Source organism: Lissotriton vulgaris, chromosome 4_1 (assembly GCF_964263255.1).
Source record: "Lissotriton vulgaris chromosome 4_1, aLisVul1.2, whole genome shotgun sequence".
NCBI classification, from domain to species: domain Eukaryota; kingdom Metazoa; phylum Chordata; class Amphibia; order Caudata; family Salamandridae; genus Lissotriton; species Lissotriton vulgaris.
This window is the reverse complement of record NC_141691.1, coordinates 980,624,529-980,645,725: the sequence shown is the minus strand read 5'-3', so window position 1 is coordinate 980,645,725 and position 21,197 is coordinate 980,624,529. Positions and strand designations below refer to the sequence as shown.

Here is a 21,197-nt window from a genome sequence, read left to right as displayed (position 1 = left end):
AGCCTGGCGAACCACACAGCGCCGTTGTTGACCTGAAGCCGATGGTCTTGCCGGCACCCAGTGGGTTCTTTCAAGGGTGTAGAATGACGGCGAGCACCTCCGTGCCACCACAGTGCTTAGCCAGGAATCCTAATAAGTGACCATGTCCCCTCCTTCCACTCCTTACAGTAGACCAAGGACTTATATTGTTTCATCTACTACAGCCTTCACCATCTTCAGTCCTGCGCTCCAGTATTTGGATCCTATCCGAAAGTTCTGCTACTTGTACTTGCTGTATCAGCGTTTGCTGTGCTGGGGTCAGCTCCACAAATCCAGACTCCACCACTTTCACCCTTTCAGCTAACTTCTTGTGTTCTGGTAAGAGGAGCCTGAACCCTACTGAAACAGCAATTATATCCTGATGCAATATTGTCTTCGTGTCTTTAATGGCGTCTAGTATCTTAGCCAGCTGTTGTTGTACTGGATCTGCCTCGGGTGGGGCTTCCAGGGTCCCCTATGTCTGGTCACGTGGGTCCTCCTTGTGATTGGGGGTGGCTCCTAGTTGGTTCATCCTAGTCTTGCCCATCTTCTGGTCTCAGAGCGTATGCAGTGCCTATGCTCCAGCCGTGGTTACAGATTGCTCCATCTCAAGGTGTCCCCACAACTGGGTTGTGCACCCCTAAAGTCCAAGCGAGTAATAAAGTTCTGTGTTGTTACTCACTTATAATGTGAAGTGCTGTTGGGAGCGGTGTGATTCAGTCAATGCAGGACCTAATGAGGTATCCACCCATCCCCAGCCCTACATGCACGCAGGGCGAACCCCAGAAAAGGGGCCTCTATTCCCATCCTGTGGAGACCAACTCTAGCTGGGGTCGGGACGACGCCCACCATACCAGGCAGGTAAGCATGTCCCACCTCAGGAGATAGAAATGATGGTGGTGGATGCGCAGCAGAGTTCCACCCAGGTGCTGGTTCCATTCTAGTCTGGACCGGGGGTCCAGCTGAGAGGCAGCAAAGGAGAATTGTCCAAGTTCCCCCACTCTGAGGGGAGAGGTCCCAGTGAATGCAGATCCCTTCCGGAGGAGGGGGTGCCCCCGCACGACCAGAAGAGTTCCCTCGCTGCTCCGCACCAAAAATCAGACTGTACTACTTCCCCGACTGGGCGGTCTCACGGCACAGTCCAGCAACCAGTCATCCACTCAGGCATGTAGGAGTTGCTCCCCACCCGTGGGAGCCTTTACACAGATGCAACCATGGGGGGAGCAGGGCACACTGGGCACAAGCGCCTAATCTCCCCACAGCCTTCACAAAGCCTTTGGGCCCGAGTCTTAGCTGCACACACTCACTGCTGCTCTGCCACATCGGATCGCTCCGCCAGCCAGCACCCAGACATTACACTGCCTCTGGAAACTAGAGAGGCCGTGAGTCCTGTCCGAACCGCACGGTGGCGGCTCCACTTCACCCAGGCACCAGCCGTATTCATCATTTCCTGTGTTAATCTGTCATTCACATTTTTCTTCCGTCCACCACAGCATAGAGCATGTGGCACTAGTTCAGCCCACTCAACCATTAGCACTTTTGCACCGAGGGACAATATTTTTCCTGATCTCATGTGCACATCCATCTAAAATAAAGGCACTTCAGTGCCAGGGGTGATGCAAATGTATTCCCCTCCCCGTTCATTATTCTTTTTTTATTTTTTTATTAATCATTCTTGTGTGCTTATAATTTGTTTTCAAGCTACAGTAATAGAAAGCCCTTTCTTTGCAACAATAATAATAACATTTTTTGTGATGTGTATTATCACCCAAAAAATTCCATACCTGTTCTAAGTACGCCTACCTGCAAGGAACTTCAGGTACTTTTCTCCTGAAACTATACTTGATGGCAACTCTTTTCTAATTTAAATTATTTATTGCAGTCATAAAGCTGCCTCCTATAGGTTTAAACATGTTTCCTTTTTCTTCTTTATTGTTTTGAGGCATATGCATGCAATACAAAAATCTTAAACCTTCTACCAGCTTACCAAGGCCAAACCTTGTGGCTGTATCAATTTTGTTTTTTTTGCCGATTGCATTTGATTTTGTCATTTTCATTTCATATTACTGCCATCTCCATCCACAGACACAGCAGTAACTCTATACCTGCTCATCATCTGTACACAAAATAATCTTTGAGTATGGTGAAGATTTGAGAATCGAGATTGTGAACTAAATATTCAAAGGGGTTCTTTATTAATTTTGGCTTGCAGTCATGGGCTAGTCTATCCATCGGATTTGCAAGATTTTCAAAATGAATATAGATGCAGAAAATATACAGATAATGCAGTTACACTGCTATCTGCTAGAATACTCTTGTGCCCCTCCTGGTGCATGAGTACATGAATACAAACACAGAAAGACGTCAAATGTTTGATGTCTTTTTGCCTCTGCCCAGTGGTTAATTTGTAAATAAATAAGTGGCAGAGCTCTCATCAGGAGGCAGATTGCATCAGTCCATTCCTCCTGTTAGCACTCCTTAAAACAGAACCAAATACTAACTATGCAAGTGGATGTGGCATAATGGCCAAAGCTTCCGACTTCCAAACTGGGAAACCAGGTTCGAGTCTCGGCGTCGGCTCAACATCTTGTGATCTGCACATGGAAAACAGAGGGCAGGGGGCAGGGCAGGAGCCGCAACGTGAGTCTGGGTAAATCACTTAGGGCGTGATTTGGATGTTGGGCAGAGAGCCTCCAACCAGCTGTCCGAGGCTGTCTGCCCGACATCCAGTGGTTTCCCTCCAACTGCCATATTTTAATCACAGCGGTCGAAGGGAAAACTGCTAGAGGATTCCGCTCCTCTTCCGACGGGCTCTGTGAGCCAGTCGGAACAGAAGTGGAACAGTAATCCCTTCAATGATGGCAGACCCAGGATTGGCACTGACTTTAGGATTATGTCGGTGTCTGACAGCCAATCCATGTCGGCCTTTCTGACATGGATTGGCTGTCAGAAACTGATTATGGGGTCCCTAGCAGGGCCCCCTTCTCTCTGGCCCTCCTCCACATATGGGCCTGGTGGCATCTATGGTGTCCCCCCAACATCCCTGTGCCACATGCCTGCCATACGGTGCAGGGATGTTTACCAACTTCCTTTTTTCAATTGTAGCTTGTGCTGCAGGCGTTTTTAGCCTGGTGCCCAACCTGCCATTGGAAAACTGATGTTTCCGACAGCACTAAGCGCAATAGCAACCAAATTAGGGTGTCGTAATCGCAGACCTAAGGTCGGCGGTTCCTTTTCCGCAACCGTGTGGGGTGAACGCAAGTCCACTCAAACTCGTAAATAGGGCCTTAATCTCCAAGTGCCCACCATAAATTATTGTGTCCTTAACTGGTGCTCATGAAAAGCGCTGGTATTGATGATTAGGTGCTGAGCACCAGAAACTACAAACCACCTCTGTTTTTAATACCTTAATACACAACCCAGGGTCAATTCCCACCCTCAAGTGCAGAACTTCATTCTGCAAGCATTTATCTGGGATTTCATAAAGATATGGAAACAATCCTGTGATGTTTGGAAATTGCATTAGTTTTAAGGTAGAAGAAAATCTCTATCCAAAAAGTTTCTGTGCCACGTTGACTAAGTGTACTCTTTATCTGGTTAATCAAAACCACTTCTCATCCTTCTGTGCACATATCTTGGACGATCAAGCGCTTTTAAATTATTGTTAACGGGTTCCTATTACCAGACAGAGGTGACACTATCTGCAGTAAGATATGCTCTGACAATTTATCGTTGGAACTCCCATCTTTAAGATACAAAAAAAGAGCAGGGCTCTGCATTGGCCAGCACACACCAGGCTACGGTTCTCAACTCCCTCCTAACAGCTTGGATCATAGCATTTTTAGGGAGATCAAGAAGCACTTTTAGACAATTACTTTATCGTCCTTCCCATAGGACTCCTCTATCCTAAGCCAACACCTCTGCTGCATAAAGGACCTGTGGAATTAGTTTACCCTGTATAACTATGCATAGAGGCTCAAAGGTATGACTACCACACTTATGCTCAAACATTTTTGCCCCATTCAGAACTGCAAATAGGGCAAGCTTAAGAAAAGCTATTTGTTTATACCCCCTCAAGTCATCTGAAAAGGTAATCCCCAAATACTTATACTCTCTAATCTGCTCCAATCTAACATTACCTAGGACCACAAAAATGTCCCTTTCCTCCTAGCAACAAACATTGCTCTTGTCTAATCGACATTTATCGATAATGTCTTTTCTAGACAGTAAGCATTTAGGGCATTTAATTTCCGTTGTAGCCCTATAGGTGAAATATCCATCACCACCAGATCGTCTGCGTACATGAGGCAACTAATATGCCTACCTCCAACTTTTGGTGAAAAGCTATGTGTTGCATGCAGCATCTGGGGAAGGTGTGCACTGAACAGACTAAACATCAGAGGTGCTAAGACGCACTCCTGCCTCAAGCTGTTTTCACCCAGAATTTTCCCAGTCAGATTTCCAAGACCATCAATATCAATCTGGCTTCCGTTACCACTAGGGAGCTCCATTGCCAAGCCCAACAATGCGCCAGATATCCTTCACTGCTTTAATTTTAGCCAAAATATATCTCTATTCACCTTGTTGGAAGCCACACGGAGTCAACGAATCGGCAGAAAACCCCAACTACTGACTCCACAGACTTCCTTGCGGCTCCGACAAAGTGAAACAGTGGTCCATTGTGGAATGATTCAACCTCAAACCTCCTTGCTTAATTGGGATCAATCCGGTTTCAAAAGCCTTAGCCGCTAGATGTCTTAACAATGTTTAGTCTGTATTCAGATACCTGCCTAAAAATCAGCTTAGTGCCACCATAAAGCTAGGCTGTATTTTAGCTCCAATAATTTGTAATTTCCATATAGCAGATTTGGGATGAGCATTGGGGAGTATAGGTTCCTTTCCCCCAAACCTACCTGGCCAGTCAATAAAATATCTTGCAATATGCAGATAAGACAGTGATCTTAGATAAAACAGCAATTGTTTTTCAGAAAAATAAGAAATATTAAATGATTATTTTAATACCAATGTAATTAATAATAGTGATAAGACCAAAGTGGTAGTCTTCGGCAGGGGATTGTTAAAAGGGAGCATTGGCACTTAAATAACTAGCTTGAGCACACTGGTGGGTATAAATATTTGGGATATGGTTGGGTGATCATGGTAGTGCTAAGCTGCATTTAGCAACAATTAAGACAACAGCTGTTGCTCTTAACACCTCTTCCTTTCTTTCATAGTTATCAAGCTGTATGGTCTGTCTTTGTTTCCAATCATGCAGGTGATTAGGAGAAAACAAATGCCTACGATGCCATATGGACAGTAGTGTTTCATGAAAATCTCTCTAAGTGGCTAGACATTGCTCAATGTGAATCCTCTAGATTACTTTTAAACTTCCCACCAGACCAGCACTAGGTCAGGTGAGATTAGAATTTAATTTATGTAAATTAACGCTCATCTTCAGAATGGCCACAGACAGAACTCAAATCAAATCAAATCAAATCAACTTTATTCGGTTTTCGTTGTGAAAGCCATAAAAGTACAGAAATATACAATAAATATATTTAAAAAAATTAAATTCATACTATGTTTAAAATTGAAAACAAAACGTTTGCTAAAGTTCATTTTTAAGACAAGCTGCTCTTTGTTGTTTTATAAGTTCGTGCGATGCCTGAGGCATAATTTTAGATACTGTGCCACAGATTTTGACATTGAGTTGTTTTCCAGGAATTGCAATGCCAAATAGGCAGGGCGGCATCTTCGAATCTTCATTACTTTTAAAATTGGTAATATCCACCTCCTGCGAAGTGGCGTATAAAATTTGCAAAAAAAAGAACGTGAATTGTGGACTGAGGGGAAATAAAGGCACAGGGACGCACTGAGATGTTGTGTGTCCAAACGTTCTGAATAGGAAATAAAACCATAAAGTGAAAAAGGTTGAACCTGAAACGAGTGAGAAGAAGTTTTTCAAATTGTGTCAGGTCGTACTGGAGATATGGTTGGATGGATGGAACCAGTTGTATCATTAAGCAATGTTGAACAGAAGTCTTTCCTATTTCGTTCAGCATCCGTAGTTGATTTAAGTGAGACAGACATAGTGTTTTTAGTTCTTTTTTCGTTATGTCTGTTACTGACTGTGGTTCATTGAAAAATCTCAAAAGGCCAATATCTGACAAAAAGGATTTTACATAGCACAACCATTTTATCTTTTTCATACACTCTAGTTTCATACAGTCTTCAATTATTGCTCTTGTAAGCTGGCACTCGTCCGTTGCCCAAATTCTGCGCCATAGCATAATGGGCTGGATCTTGATGATGTCGGAAATATGATCCACTCCGAGTTCTAAGTGGCAACCGAAGGTAGTTGTGCTCTTTGGGACGGCCAGTAGGAATTTTAGAAAAGAGTTTTCGACTTTCTGGATTTGTTCGACGTTTGTTATTCCCCACACTCCTGCTCCAAAGGTAGCTGTACTAATGCATTTTGCGTTGTAGATCTTTATCATCTCAGTGGGAGGTCTTTTTCCCAGACGAAGAGAGAAAGCTTTTAGAGCGCCAACTGTTCTTATGAGCGACATCTTGCGGGAGATGGTTGCTTCTTTCCAATTAAACGCATCGTCAATAGTGATGCCAAGGTATGGGTACGTTTTAGTTCTTTCGGGGGGCAAATTGTCCACATAGATTGTCTTCACTTTTCTCCCCTTGGTACCGGCATGCATCACATAGGTTTTCTTGATGTTGACTTTTAAATTTAGACTTGTCATGAAAGTACAGTAGTTGTTTAGGGCCCGTTGAAGCTGGACCGGAGATCGTGCAAGGATCACCGCATCGTCGGCATATAGCAATGCTGGGATCGGTCGCCGGCCTGCTTCTGGAAGATCTTTTACGCCCTGTAACAATGCTGCTTCAAGTCCGTTAGTATAGAGCGTGAATAAGAAGGGGGCCAGCACACACCCTTGCCTGACCCCCTTCTGTATTGGGAAGCTATTTGTTAGTTGGCCTTCCGTCCCGAATCGTACCTTTCCCGTAGCGCCAGAGTATAATTCACGTAGAAAATCTACTATCGGTTTTTCAATCCCCATTTGCAGCATTATCGACCAGAGTTTTGAATGTTCCACGCAGTCAAATGCTGTAGTGAGGTCGACGTAGACCATGTGCAGGCTGGATTTTTTCGCTGTTACATATTTTCCGGCCAGTAATGTTAGATTTAGGACTTGGTCCACGGTACTCAGGCCGGCCCTGAACCCGTATTGAAGGTCTGAGAGTGCCTCGTGTTCTATTGACCACTCCTGCAGTCGATCAAGCAGTATCCTCCCTGCCATCTTTCCGACCGAATCCAGGAGGGAGATGGGGCGATAGCAGGAAGGACTATCTCTATTGCCTTTCTTAAAAATTGGCACCAAAATCGATGTTGACCAAGAGTTGGGGAGGTTAATTTCCTTAGCTGCATTTAGTACTTTGGTTAAAAGGGGAGACCAGAGATCTGGTAGGAATTTGTAAATATCCATAGGGACAGAGTCTGGTCCTGGCGCTTTGCCATTTTTTGCAGACTTTATAGCTTTCGCTGTTTCATTGATAGTGAAATGTATTTGTATTGGATATTCCACCGGTGGGAGAGGGGGCAGGGGAGTTGTATCTCCGGGTTTGGTTTCTCCAAAGACCCCTGAAAAATGGTGCACCCAGTCCTCCGCGTTTATAGCGATGTCTAAGGAGGGACCTTCGTTGTTTTCAGCTAGGAATGGGCTCTTAACTATTTTCCAAAAGGCTGCACTGTCTTTTGATGTGCTGCTATTTAGAAGTTGAGTCCAGAGGTTACCTTGTAACTCTTTTTTCCTTTGTTTGAGTGCGTGCGTATATGATTTCCTTAATTGGATTATCTCCTCTCTATTTCTTTCCTTTTTTGCTAATGCTTTCTTTAGATCCGAATAAGCTTTTGTACAGTGCGTGTTAAACCAACCTTTTCTTATTATGTTATTTTGTTTGCTGGGTTTAGTTCGTTCATTGGTTATCGTTTTCACTATTGCATTGTAGCCAGTCAAAATTTCTGAGGCAGTTGCAGAGGGGTTTAAGCAATTGTCAATATCTGTCCTGCATTTTTTAATTATACTTGCGCTGGTAGTTTCTTGATCTAGATTGGTCCATTTTAAAGTAAAGCCATTTAATCTGTTCAATGTGAGTGTTCCTTGATGCAGGATACCCAGATGATCCTTAACTTTGTTTTTTTGATAGTCGGGTTCTAGATACGTTAATCTAAGTGGGTAATGATCACTGAGTGCTTTGTTGTTCACTTCGAAGTGCTTTATGCGTGTAGCTTTATTGGTTGAAACTAGGATATAGTCTACTAACGTTTCGACGCCTCTTCCATGGAAGGTTGATGTAAATTGGGTCGTCGGCGTCATTATCATGTTCGCAAACCCTAAGTCTAACTCGAACATGATAGCCTGCATATTATTGCCTTCCTCCGTGTGAGAGAAATGAATTAAAGGGTTTTCTTGTTCATCGGTGATCCCGCAGGTAGAAGCGTTGCTTTTGTTGCATATATGAAGGTTAAAGTCTCCAGCCCAGATTATTGAGTGTGTGACAGAACTCTAAAACACGTAGTGTAACAATCAATAAATAATCTGCTGAAAATGAATCCTTGAAGCTTATAGTTGGAGAACTCTTTAAAGCCGTTGCAGCTTAGGCTTACCACTATCACAAATGAGGAAATTAGCAGTAAAACAAGCAAAACTGATATCTCTTTCCAAAGGCAGATCCGTTTTGGAATACAAGAAGTACAGTTGATATGTCTAACCCTCCCTCCTCTTTAAATTATTTTTTACAAGAAATCAAATTATACTCAAGTATCTCTGGTTATAATCTTAGCTATTCCATAACTGATATTCAACCACTAAATCCCTCCTGCTATCAATACATGTTTGCTGACACTAATTTCACCAGGTGCCCTTCCAAAATCAAATACCTCTGTATTTGGTTTTCCTCTACTATTTTAAATACAATTAGCTATACTTCACTACTTTAAAACTTAAACTTCAGAACTTAATTTCATCATGGTCTCCTCTTCATTTATCATGGTGGGGTAGGCTTGACACCATCATGATGATGATTGTACCGCATGACCTTTATATATTGTCTATGCTACCTTTTAAAAAGTCCATTTCTTATTTCTCTCACATCATTTCAATTGGTACCAAATTTCTCTGGAATAATACACATGCACAGATTGTCTTATCTAAACTTAAACTTCCAAAGGATGAAGGTGGTGTTCATTTTCCTGATTTTAAGTTGTATCATTCAGCTTTTTAAATTCAACAACATTATGCTTTAACTAATGATTTTCAAGATTCTCCCATACCACAATAGATCGTTTGTGACCAGTTGTACTTTTATTTCTACAAACACTATTTTAAAACATACCCAACATCTGCTATATACAATATTTTCCATGAATTCTCTTTTGCCTCTTGTATTTGGTATGAAAAATGAATAACATTTCTATGCAAATCATTTTATTTTTGACATTTAAAGGAGAAACATATTATGTTTGTTCATCAACTTGTACAGCACAACTCTGTTATTCCTTTCTCTCGTTTTCAAACACAAACTAATCTACCAAGCTCTTTTTTATAGGAATATAAGCTAATATCTTCTACGCTTCAATCCTCTTTATCATTAACAATTTCTCTTTTGACACTATATTACTTGTACCCTCTACACCATTACATAATATTCCTCATGATTCCATACGCACAGCTGCTTATTTGCATAACATGTTATTATCCACTACTACTGTAAGAGACAAATCTTTATTAAATTATTATGGGAAACTGAACTATCCATCTCATTCCCTATTCACACTTGGGATAAAATATGGCTTAACATTTTTAAAACATCTAAAACTGCATGATTCACCCAATCTCTAGTTCTTGTTTATAATAGAGCCGTTATTACACCTGAATGTATTTTTAAATTTGATTCAACTTCTCCATTATGCTGGTCTTGCTCTGCATCTACAGGTACTTAAACTCACTTACTTTACTATTGTTCTCATGTTTTTTAGTTTTGGGAATTAGTCTGTTTAAAACGTTTAAAATATTTTCATTGTAATATTCAATTATCAATTCAAAATGTTTTCATCAGCACAATGTCACCTGATTTTGATAATCTTTCTCACAAACCTATGCTTTTTTATCTTTTTGTTGCAATTGCTTTTAAAGTTATACTTTTGTGTTGGAAAGATACTTCTAAGGTGTCTATATCAACATGGTGAAATTGTCTTTTTAATGAACATAGAATAGCCACTGTTTCATCGCTATCGGTATGACAGAACTTAAATGTGACTTATATTGGTTACCTTTCTCTACATATCTTTCTTTTTACTCACCTTTATCTTAAATATAATTTATTTTATTTTCTAATTACTCTATATTTTTCTATTAATTTTCTCCTTGTTCTCTTTTTTTCCTTTCCTTTTTCTACTTCCCTATTTTTTTTTCCACTTATTTACTTCTTTTTTTATACAAAGAATATATCTAATTTATGTACTTAGATTTGTATTACCTTTCTCACATTAGAAGTAATCCTACAAATGCATCCTTTTAATTGCTGGTACTACCTATTCATTGTGTATTACTATTGTAGATTTATCTTTTCTGAACCTTTAATAGAAAAATATTCAACAATAAAAGAGGTATAGTTGGATGGTGCTAAGTATATATGCAAATAACATATGGCAAACGTACTGAAAACGTCCACTCAGTATAGAGCGAAAGAGAAGGCTAACTAGAGCAGGGTTTTGTTAACTGCTAATAAGAGGCCTACAGTATAGTTGCCTAAAGGGCAAAACAGACATTACATGCAGATTGTGCACTGCTGAAGAAGAGTCATTCCCTCTGTTTTGCCAGTTTTTATTAGCAATAATGAATCAGCTGATCTCATTAAACATTTTTCTTGATATTGTGTATATTTAAATGAATTGTGCCAGATTAAACACATAATGGTGCTAGTTTTCCTTCCAGTAAATTAGATTTCCACAAAATGAGATGGATTCACTTAACAGTTTTACTCAAGTGCAATAATACAAAAACATATGGATCACTTGTGCAGCCCAATTGTGGAACAGGGTTGAACTGGCCTATAGGGAAATCAGGCAGTGCCTTATAGTCTTATCTGACAAGTTAATGTGAGGTGTTTTATGGCTGTTTGTGGGCCTGTGTTATGGTCCATTAGGTCGGTTTTTCCCCCAGTTTAGTTCCCTGATATTACCACATGCATTGCCCGAAGCAAGCTCAGATCAACTCTGTCTTCATACCTTGCAAAACACTTATACAGTGTATCCTTACAAGATCAGAACTGTACAATTTTGCACTTTGTTGGATTTCCTTAATAGGGGCCACTTTTGTTTTGGTACCCGCTCATAATTTCTTTCCCAGTCTGACCCTGTTGTGGAGCAGCGCTAATCGTCTGAAAGAAAGATTTTTTACAATATATATTTTTTTATGCAGATTACATTTTGAAGCTTTTTTTGTTTTAATGCAAGAAATATAACACTAAATTGCTGCAGTTGTGGTAGGTTCCGCAACTGTTGCCAGATGAATAATTATCTACATCAGAGTAGCGTATCTATAGCATAGCTCAGATGATATCACACTAGAGAGGCAATGTTCTAGAGAGCTGGCAGTAGTGATAACAGCGGATTAGCGGTATCCAAAGAGTGACATAGCAAGACTCATTGCCGCCTGTGATGGCCCCTAAGTTTGCCACCAGCGGCCGCATGTAGGAAGGGGGGCTACCGATCCCTGTCCTTGCTACCCCACAACAGCCGCAAGTAAGAGTGGAGTGTTCTGCCCCCAAAACTCGTGCCGCCTGAGACGGACCGCTTCCCCCTTGCTACACTACTGTATCCAGAAATTCAACTGTAGTACAGCAGCAATTCTACATCTCAGACAGGGTATTGAGGAACTAAATGTACACTTCATGGGTAGGTTGAAGACTGAGGGGTGCAGTGATTTTAGCATCACATGCAGCAGAATGAGATCAACACAGGAAGTGTGGGATAGAGGCACTTATCCGTGTAATTATGGGAGTGAGAAAAGAGTGTACTAAGGTGCTTTTGTGAGATGTGTATACTCAAATAAGTGCAGTGGACCGCAGAACATAGCGCGGAAAGCCAAAAGTGGGAGAGAGTCCGTGAAAATATAATGGAGACTAAAAGGGTTGAACATTTGGCCTAGTCAGAGTGAAAAGAGAAGGTTTAAGACAAGGTTACAAAGCATGCGTTGTACATACTCCAGTTGCACAGGCTGGCGAGAATGTGTGAAATCAAGTTGAAGAGAACAAACAAGATACTAATATTTGCTCTTATGTCTTTAAGGGCTGAAAATAAAAATTGCTTTTTACTGTCAAATGAGGGCGTGCATTTCATGTTCTTCAGCACATAGCCAGACCTCTGCTGTTGCCAGTGTAAATCGATTTAGAGGAATAAGTTATGTGATTGGTTGTTGTCTATACTTTATGGCGTGGAGCAGTTACCCATCTCCTTCACAAATGAATGAGGAACTTTCACAAATAGGGAAATTCTGAAGCATATTATTATGCCTGGGACCACTATGCAAAGCATAGTGAACAGCGACAGGAAAAATGAACATATACCACCACATACATTGGGAAAACGCTCTGCGTGTCAGGGCCCTAATTACTTTCTATATCAGAAAAAAAAACAATTTCAAGGATGGTTTTTAGAGTAGAACACAAATATTGACTGGCTGCCATGTTATGGCAGGCGATTTGCATTTCAGTTTTGATGAAAGTACTCTCACCAAGTCGGTAGCTGGTCCCTGCCAAGCTGTCCAGAATCTCCAAAGGGTTCATCGGACACCAGTGGGGATCCCAAACCTTGTGCTTAGTGTTAGATATCATGTATGAGACCTACTGTTAAACTAAGGGGATAATTTTGAGTTTTTGCAGAGAGGAGCATTTGCCTAAAAAGCCCTGTCAGACTTGTGATTCGTAACCCCATTGAGTTTTTTGTTTTTCAATAACAAGCTCCCAAAGCAGGAATTCATTAGTAAACATTTTTTTAAAAAAAATACTCCTAACACACAAAACCTTCTCACTGTACATTGGGGCTGTTAATTGATTATGTAATTAGTTGATATAGTTACTTTCCAAGGACCACCATTCTTCAAATGGCGGTCACAAGTAGGAAAAAATACAGTGATGGTCACTGACCTAAAGGGACACGTGACTCCTTGTAACCTGTAAGTTTGCTGGTGGACTGGGCTACCAGATCCATCATTTTCCTACTAATATTGAGCATCTTTCAAGGCTAGCCAATATTTTGGCTCTATTTTTCCACCCTAGATGTGCGGATACTTATGGTCATTGTAGTTCCAACCGGAGGAATACCAATAAGGAACTCCATCATGTAACTTATAACTGGGCCCCTAGTGTTTGTGTTGGACACAGTGTTAGAAGCAATGTTAGTGTTAATATTAAGGTTAGTTTGATAGTGATAGTATCAGGATAGGAGTTATGGAAAGGATTAGGTTTGCATTCAGTATTAGAGAGAAGGTTGGGTTTTCTGTAATGTTAGAAAATGGATTGTTGGTTGATTAGGGTATGAGCCCAAGTCAATCAGCAACCACAATCCTAGTCAAGGTAATAAGCAGGCAAATCCTAAATGAACCTGTGATTACCCTCTGGTAGTTTGAAACAGAATAGTCAGGCTTAACTTAAAGGCAATGTGTATAGCATTTGTGCAACACTTCAAACAGTTAAACAGTGAAAACACCACACACAAAGATTCCACACCAGGTTAGAAAAATAGAGATTGATTAAATAAATGAAACAAGACCAAAATTACAAACATCCAATAAGTAGAATTATGAATTTTTAAAAAATAAACTGTAAAATAGCACTTAGAAGCAATAAGCGCTTACTGGGGATATCTGGTCACACCGGACAGGGACCATGTCAAAAGTTCAGGCTGAATGTGTTAGAGCATAGGCTGGATACAGAAACCCAGTGAGGCCGGCTGAGCAGAAGTACATACTCCTGGCTGCTGCCTTCTATGTCCCTGAGACTTCAGAGCAGGATGCCAGCCAGCTAGTCCTTGGAGTCACTATGGGTTCAAATGATGCAGCTTCAGTCTTTCTTACCAAAGACTGTGAAAAACAGTCAGCACAGCAAGGCAGGAGTCAAGCAAAGGAGCAGTCTGCAGAGTGGTGGTCCTTCAGTAGCACAGCAACCCTTCTTCCTGGCAGAGCCTTCACAGGCCCGAAGGTATAGTGAAATGGTGCTGTTTGACGTCCAGTACTTATATCCTGTTGTGCCTTTGAAGTGGGAGAGACTTCAAAGACATGCCTTTGAAGTTCACAGAGCTACTTGCCCTGTCTCTAGACTCACTACAGTCGGACTATGCAGCCCTTTCTATGGCGACAGAACAAGAATACAGTCTATTCAGGTGTAAGTGAGGCTGGGTCCTGATCCTCCATCCCATCCTGCCAGGATGGCCCATCAAGTCACACCTGCACTCCCGTTGTGTGTGGCTTTCCAGGGGGAAACACACAAAGCCCAGTTGTCACCATCCCCAGTCGTGTATCAGAGACAGACAGCAGGCACCAAATGGCTAAAGTAAGAAAATGCCAACTTTATAAAGGTGTTTTTTTCAGAAATGCAATTTAATATCCAACTTTACGATAAGTTTGGATTTTAAATTGTGAGTCCAGAGACTCAAAACTTGAAAACTTGAAACGTCTATCTCTTCACAATCGGGAATTACACTTATAAATCGCGCAACTAAAAATAATTCAAATTCCACTTACCTGCCACCCTAACTGCCTCCACCTTGCTTCTCTCCTCCTATCCAGGACTACAACTGCACAGGCTCCTAGATGCAAAAACCCAGTGCTTCTATCATGCAAATAGTATTCCCAGCATGATAGAAGTGCTGGAATTGGTCTAAGTGTTTTTTTCGGCTGCTCAGACAGTGCATTAAAACCTGTGGTGCTTTTCCAACCCGTCTTTACAACACAGCTGGGTTGGGAAAACTCAAGTGCGCATGTGTGTTTTGCCAGCCTAGGACGGCCGGCCAATTACACATGAGTACTTAAAAGAAACCCACACTCCTCCCCCTGCCATGCCTTTCAAACAGGATTGCCTGGCCCCCTCCCGCCATGCCTTGCTGAAGACTGGTGTCGTCAGCTTTTAGGCAAAGATAAAATTATAATAAAATGCTTTTATTATCATTATATTTATTCTGTTTTAGCAGGTCCATTATGGAAGAGCTGCCCCTGCCTAGCAAGTAGTTTATCTTTCCAGGTCAAAATTTCAGTTAAAAATGCACATACAGGCTCTGCACTGGCAGGCCTGAGACATGGTTAGAAGGCTACTTAAGTTTTGTAGCTACAATACGGGCTGGAGTCCCACTAGCAGCATTTACGTTACATACCCTGGGCGTACAGTGCACTGTACTTTGGACTTATAAGTAAGTCAAATATGCCAATTGGGGATGAGCCAGTATTACCATGTTTAGGGGAGAGAGCACAAGCACATTAGCACTGGTAAGCAGGGGTAAAGTGCACAGAGTCCCAAAGCCAGTAAAAACAAGGTCAGAAAAGTGGCAAAGGAAGGCAAAATGTTGGGGGGAAGACCGCCCTAAGGCAGTCAGGTCTAATAGGTAAGGTGTAGGGCTAGGCTCAGGGATACTGTTAATTTTTTGTTTAGGTTTATGGTTACTCTTATGGTAAGCATTAAATGTATGTTTAGGTTTAGGATTATTATTATTAGGGGAAGGGAACGTGTTCAGTTTTGGGTTAGATTTAGGCTTAATATTAGTGTTAAAATGGGGTTAGAGTTAAGCTTAGGGTTAGTTTTAGGATTAGAGTTAGTGTTAGAGTAAGGGTGAGAGTGAGGTTTGGGGCAAGGCTAGGCTTAGGGTTTAGAGTAGGACAAAGGGTAGGGTATGGCTTTGAGTAAGCGGTAGGACTAGCTTAGAGTCAATGTAGATGTACAGGTGATGTAGCACTATCCAATGTTTGTCTAATTACAATATCTATGTACCTGGTCAATAGAGAAATATGCATGTGCAGTGTTGTCCATATTTTGATAGATCAATGCTGTGCCATTCGGTGTAATAATATAAATTCCTGCATACATGATTTGGGTAGAGGGCACAAAAGAGGTGTCACTACAGTCGGGGATTATGTGACAACAAACATAAATCAACATTTTACATTTGGTAATGTGAATTAAACAATTACTATTCCATTTGTGTGCTGTTCCTGACCTGCTATTACATTAATTTCAGTTTCCTAATGGGCAGATAATCCCTCTACCACCTGTGATTCTGGCAACGTTTGGAAGTGACCCAAAAAAGCCTACTGTCTGCTTTTATGGTCATTTAGATGTACAACCAGCTAGGAAGGCTGACGGATGGGCTACAGAGCCATTCACATTGGTGGAGAAAAATGGTAAGAGTGTTCATCACCTATTTACGTTTTCTTTTCTGTGTTATTGTACACCTGCCCTGGGGGGATTGTACAAGCAGCCCTCATAAAATAGATTTTCTCTTATAAACGCGATCTAGCAGCAAAGGGGTGTAAAGTAGGGGGGGAAATGTTCACAATGTATTTTTGCATACTTTTATGAAATGACGGAAAATTTATGCAAAATGATGTGTAATTATATGAAATGTAAATCTCTTAATTAGTGCTATATTTTAGCTCAAAATATGCTCTGCCATCAACTTTTGACACGCTGCTGTATTTTGCGCAAAATAATATAGCTAAAAAAAAAAAACTGCTTTGGCACGTATTAGTGGTTCAAACAGTGGCAGCCCCTCTGCTATGGCGGAGGAGTGCCGCCCACTGCCTTTGACCCCACTGCCTTTGACCCCCCTCACAACACTTCATCAATCCAACACTTTCGTCTTTCCAACACCGATGCTACAGCATCTAACCCGCCAACTAACATTGCTTTACACCAGAAATGCTTAGCTCCCTACACCCTAACACAAATACTTCCCTGGTCTCAGCACCCGATAGTGCTAACCTTATCGACCAATCACCCCTTAGCAGCTATTCCTCACAACTGCACACACTATCACATCTCTCTCATCCACACGAGGACTTGGTTCATTCATCACCCTCTGAATGCTCCACTCCCTCTACTACTCTCCCTTCATTACTACCACCCTCCCCCTCAATTCCGCCTTCTACACCCTCCAATCTCTCATTGATCCCAGCACCACGGTCCCTGAGTGTGGCCCCTCTCACTCACGCACCCCACATCACCCATGACTGGGCTCACTCTTTACCCTCCGAATGCCCCCCTCCCTCTGCTACTCCCCCCTCATTACAACCACCCTCCCCCTCAATTCCACCTTCTACATCCTCCAATCTCTCATTGATCCCAGCACCACTGCCCCAGAGTGTTACTCCTCACACCTACCCACCCCACCTCACCCACCCCTGCCGAAGTCTGGATTTAACTCATATCTCGACACCTCACTACCCCACTGATAATGCCTGACCATCCAAATTCTCCCTGTCCCCATTTTCCCCTCCCTCTCCCATACTTCATCCACTACTCACACCTTCACCTTCCCAACCACCCACATGCAGAACACAGCTTCCAACCCCTCCTAATCCCTCTCACACTACTCTCCCTCTAGCACTACCCATGCCTTCACCTTCTCATCCACCCTCATGCAGAACACTGCCTCCAACTTCTCTCACAACGGAAGCCGACCATAGGCTGGAGGAAATAATGTCAACTCTTCTCCATATCAAAAATGAACTCCAATCTTTCAAAACTTTGATTTCGAGACTAACTGGGCGCAATTTCTCCTCAAGAGCCTTTAACTTAAGCGAACGTGCACAACACACCTCTATATTCTGGCCTCCCATTTGGAACTCAATCCCCCTCCACAATACACTCTCCCGCCCTAAATGAACCATCAACCCATTGTCTGAAAGTGATCTATTATCTCTCCTTCACTCATACGAACCCTCTCGCATTAAATGCATTACCTCCACTCAGTCAACCATCTCTACTATTCCCCCAACCCACTCAGAGCCCCTAGACACAACAACAGAGGGGTCATCGACAGCAATCTTAAAAGCGTCCCACTCACCAAAGACCCTTCCCTCTCCCTCATCACTCCCCAGCTTAAATGCACTCTCCTAAATTGCAGATCTGCTGCCAGACATGCTGCAGACATAGCCAACCTCATCATTTCAAAGGAACTAGACCTTCTAATATTTACTGAAACGTGGTTTAAAGAATCCTCCACCCCTCTGATGGACATTATAGTCCCCCCGAACTATGACATTATCCGATTAGACAGACCCGGTAAGATAGGGGGAGGCATAGCATGTATACATAGGAGTAGCATCACTATTACCAGAGCCATCTCCCCCATCTTCCTCACATGCGAATATCTTTGCCTGAACGTCAGTAGCAATGGCAAAACAGCGTGTTCACTTCATATCATCTACCATCCACCGGGCGACAACCTTATATTCTCACAACAGCTCATGGAACTGATCTCAACCAACAATGGACGTCAAATCATCCAAATATACCTTGGAGATTTCAATCTCCACTGGAATGACAACAAAGACTCAGTGGTCAACTGCCTCAAAAGCTTCCTCGATACCCTTGCCCTTACCCAAACCTGCAATAACCCCACACACAAGAAAGGATCAACCTTGGATCTATTTATCTCCAAAAGTGACGTCATTCAGCTGGAATCGATACAACCCTGTGACTGGTCCGACCATCACACTATCACCTTCTTCATCGAAGAAACAGTGAAATTTAACTCAATTCAAGTAAAAAACCAAAGGTATGGAAAAGAGACCTAAAACGCCTCAACCTAAACTCATTACCCATAGCAACCTGCAACCTGCTATTGCCACCTGCTGGCATCTCAGACGTCAATGACCTCACCACCCACTACCTCAATTTTATGACCTCTATAATGAACGAGGTTGCCCCCTTCAACTTAAGAGAATTTCCACTAAAGACTCTAAACCGTGCTATAATGGCCTACTCAATGAAGACAGAAGATCTCTCAGAGCCCTTGAACGTAACTGGAGATCAGTCCCGTCCTCTTTTCACCTTAAATTACTAAGGAAAAAAAGAAATGCTTATTACAAAAAGATCAAGCCCACCAAAGCCGACTTCTTTAGCCAACAACTAGACCAAGCTAAAAATCGCCCTAAAAAGCTTTTTGAACTAATCAAATCTCAATCTAAAGAGGCACCTCTAAGGCTACATAATGCAGACCAATCTCAACCCAATTGTGAACAATTCTCTGCCTTCTTTACACAGAAGACGATCACCATCGAGACTGATCTCATAAATGATCGTCTACTGTGCTCACTACTACCTATGCATAATCCCCCTTCTATTCCTGCTTCTACACTTGAAAGCCACTCAAAGTACGATCTGAAAAATGAAGCAACATGGCCCTCCTTTCACACCTACACTGAAGAGGCCATAGGAAAGATTCTCAATGTCCTGAAACCTTCCAACCACCTCATCGATCCACTTCCTGCTAACGCTGTCAAAGACCTAACACCGTGGCTTCTTCCGCTATGGACCAAAATCATTAATACTTCACTGCATCAAGGATGCATCCCAAACGCCCTCAAAGTCGGACAGGTCTCACCCATCCTAAAGAAACCCACTGCCGACCCCACTGATCTTAACAACTACCGTCCTATTTCCAATATCCCCACCTTAGCCAAATTACTTGAAAAATGCGAACACCAACAACTGACTAAGCATATTGCTCACTTTGACCTTCTTAACATTCATCAATCAGGCTTCAGAGCAGGTCAAAGCACGGAATCAGCCATGACACACATCATCGATGATGCGCTACAAATCCTTGACCAGAACGGATCTTGCCTTCTCATTCTTCTTGACCTATCCTCAGCTTTCGATACGGTCAAACACGAGAATCTGATTGATCTTCTCAACTGTAGGATGGGTCTGTCTGGAGTAGTATTAAATTGGTTTTCCTCTTTTATACATAACCGCACACAACAATTCAAGATCAACAACAACCTTTCCAAGCCAGCCCCAGTAAGGCTGGGCGTCCCACAAGGATCTTCTCTATCACCAACACTTTTTAACCTATTTATGGAACCACTCACTGTAATGCTACAGGAGTCTAACATGCAATATCATATGTACGCCGACGCTACACAAGTTTATCTTAAGATCAATACCGTAGAAGACATTAAACGGCTTAATACCACACTCAAGAATACCCAAAACTGGTTGGCACAAAATCACCTCAAATTGAAAGCTTTAAAGACCGAATTCCTCCTTATTGCTCCACCTGCTAATATCCCTGCTATGCAAGACCTAATCCAACATATCACCGCATTTAACATTCAACCTACTATCGTTAAATCTGCAAAATCCCTGGGTATAACCCCAGACAGTAACTCTCTATGCAGAAACACATTAGCAACACCACAAAGGGAGCAAACTTCCAGATCAACATGTTGAAGAAGCTAAAGCCCTTCCTGCCAGCCAAGGACTTCAAGACAGCTGTTCAAGCGCTAGTTATCCCTCGAGTGGACTATGGTAGTGTCTCACTTTGCGGCCTCCCAAAAGTCATCACAGCCCCCCTGAGAGCCTCCAGCAACACAGCAGCAAGACTCATCACGGGCTCGAGAAGAAGCTCTCACATCTCCCCTGTTCTGAAAGCCTTGAATTGGCTCCCGCTTGAAGCTAGAATTCATCTAAAAATAGCATGCATGACACACAAGGCCTTACACCACAAGGCTCCTATCTACCTTGCTCAGAAACAGACATTCTCTAGCCGGTCTAGGTCCTCCAGGGGGGCAGACAACCTACTTCTAAAACCTCAACGATTCAACAAAAATAAAACATATAAACAAACCTTTTCAGGAATGGCTCCTAGGATTTGGAACTCTCTTCCCCCAGAAACCAGATTGAACTCTTCTACCGTCTCCTTCAAAAAAGATGTAAAAGCGATCCTCATGGCAAAATATACGTGACTAGACAGTAAACCTATCTGAAGAATAATTCTGCCCATTTGGGGAGGTCCTTCCACTTTCCCCAGGAGCCTGGAAGCCACAGAACTTAAGAATTCGAGACATTCACGTTATAGAACTTAAGAATTCGAGACATTCACGTTAAGT

At 42.2% G+C, this 21,197-nt stretch overlaps 1 protein-coding gene across 1 annotated transcript in view; it reads left to right on the top strand.

The window, feature by feature from the left end:
• LOC147722777 (cytosolic non-specific dipeptidase-like) overlaps positions 1-21,197 on the top strand; it is a 504,245-nt gene that overhangs the window by 184,578 nt on the left and 298,470 nt on the right. The window contains exon 4 of the mRNA XM_086965241.1: positions 16,319-16,481. Within this exon, the coding sequence (XP_086821367.1) occupies positions 16,319-16,481 (163 nt within the window). The remainder of the gene's footprint in view (positions 1-16,318; positions 16,482-21,197) is intronic.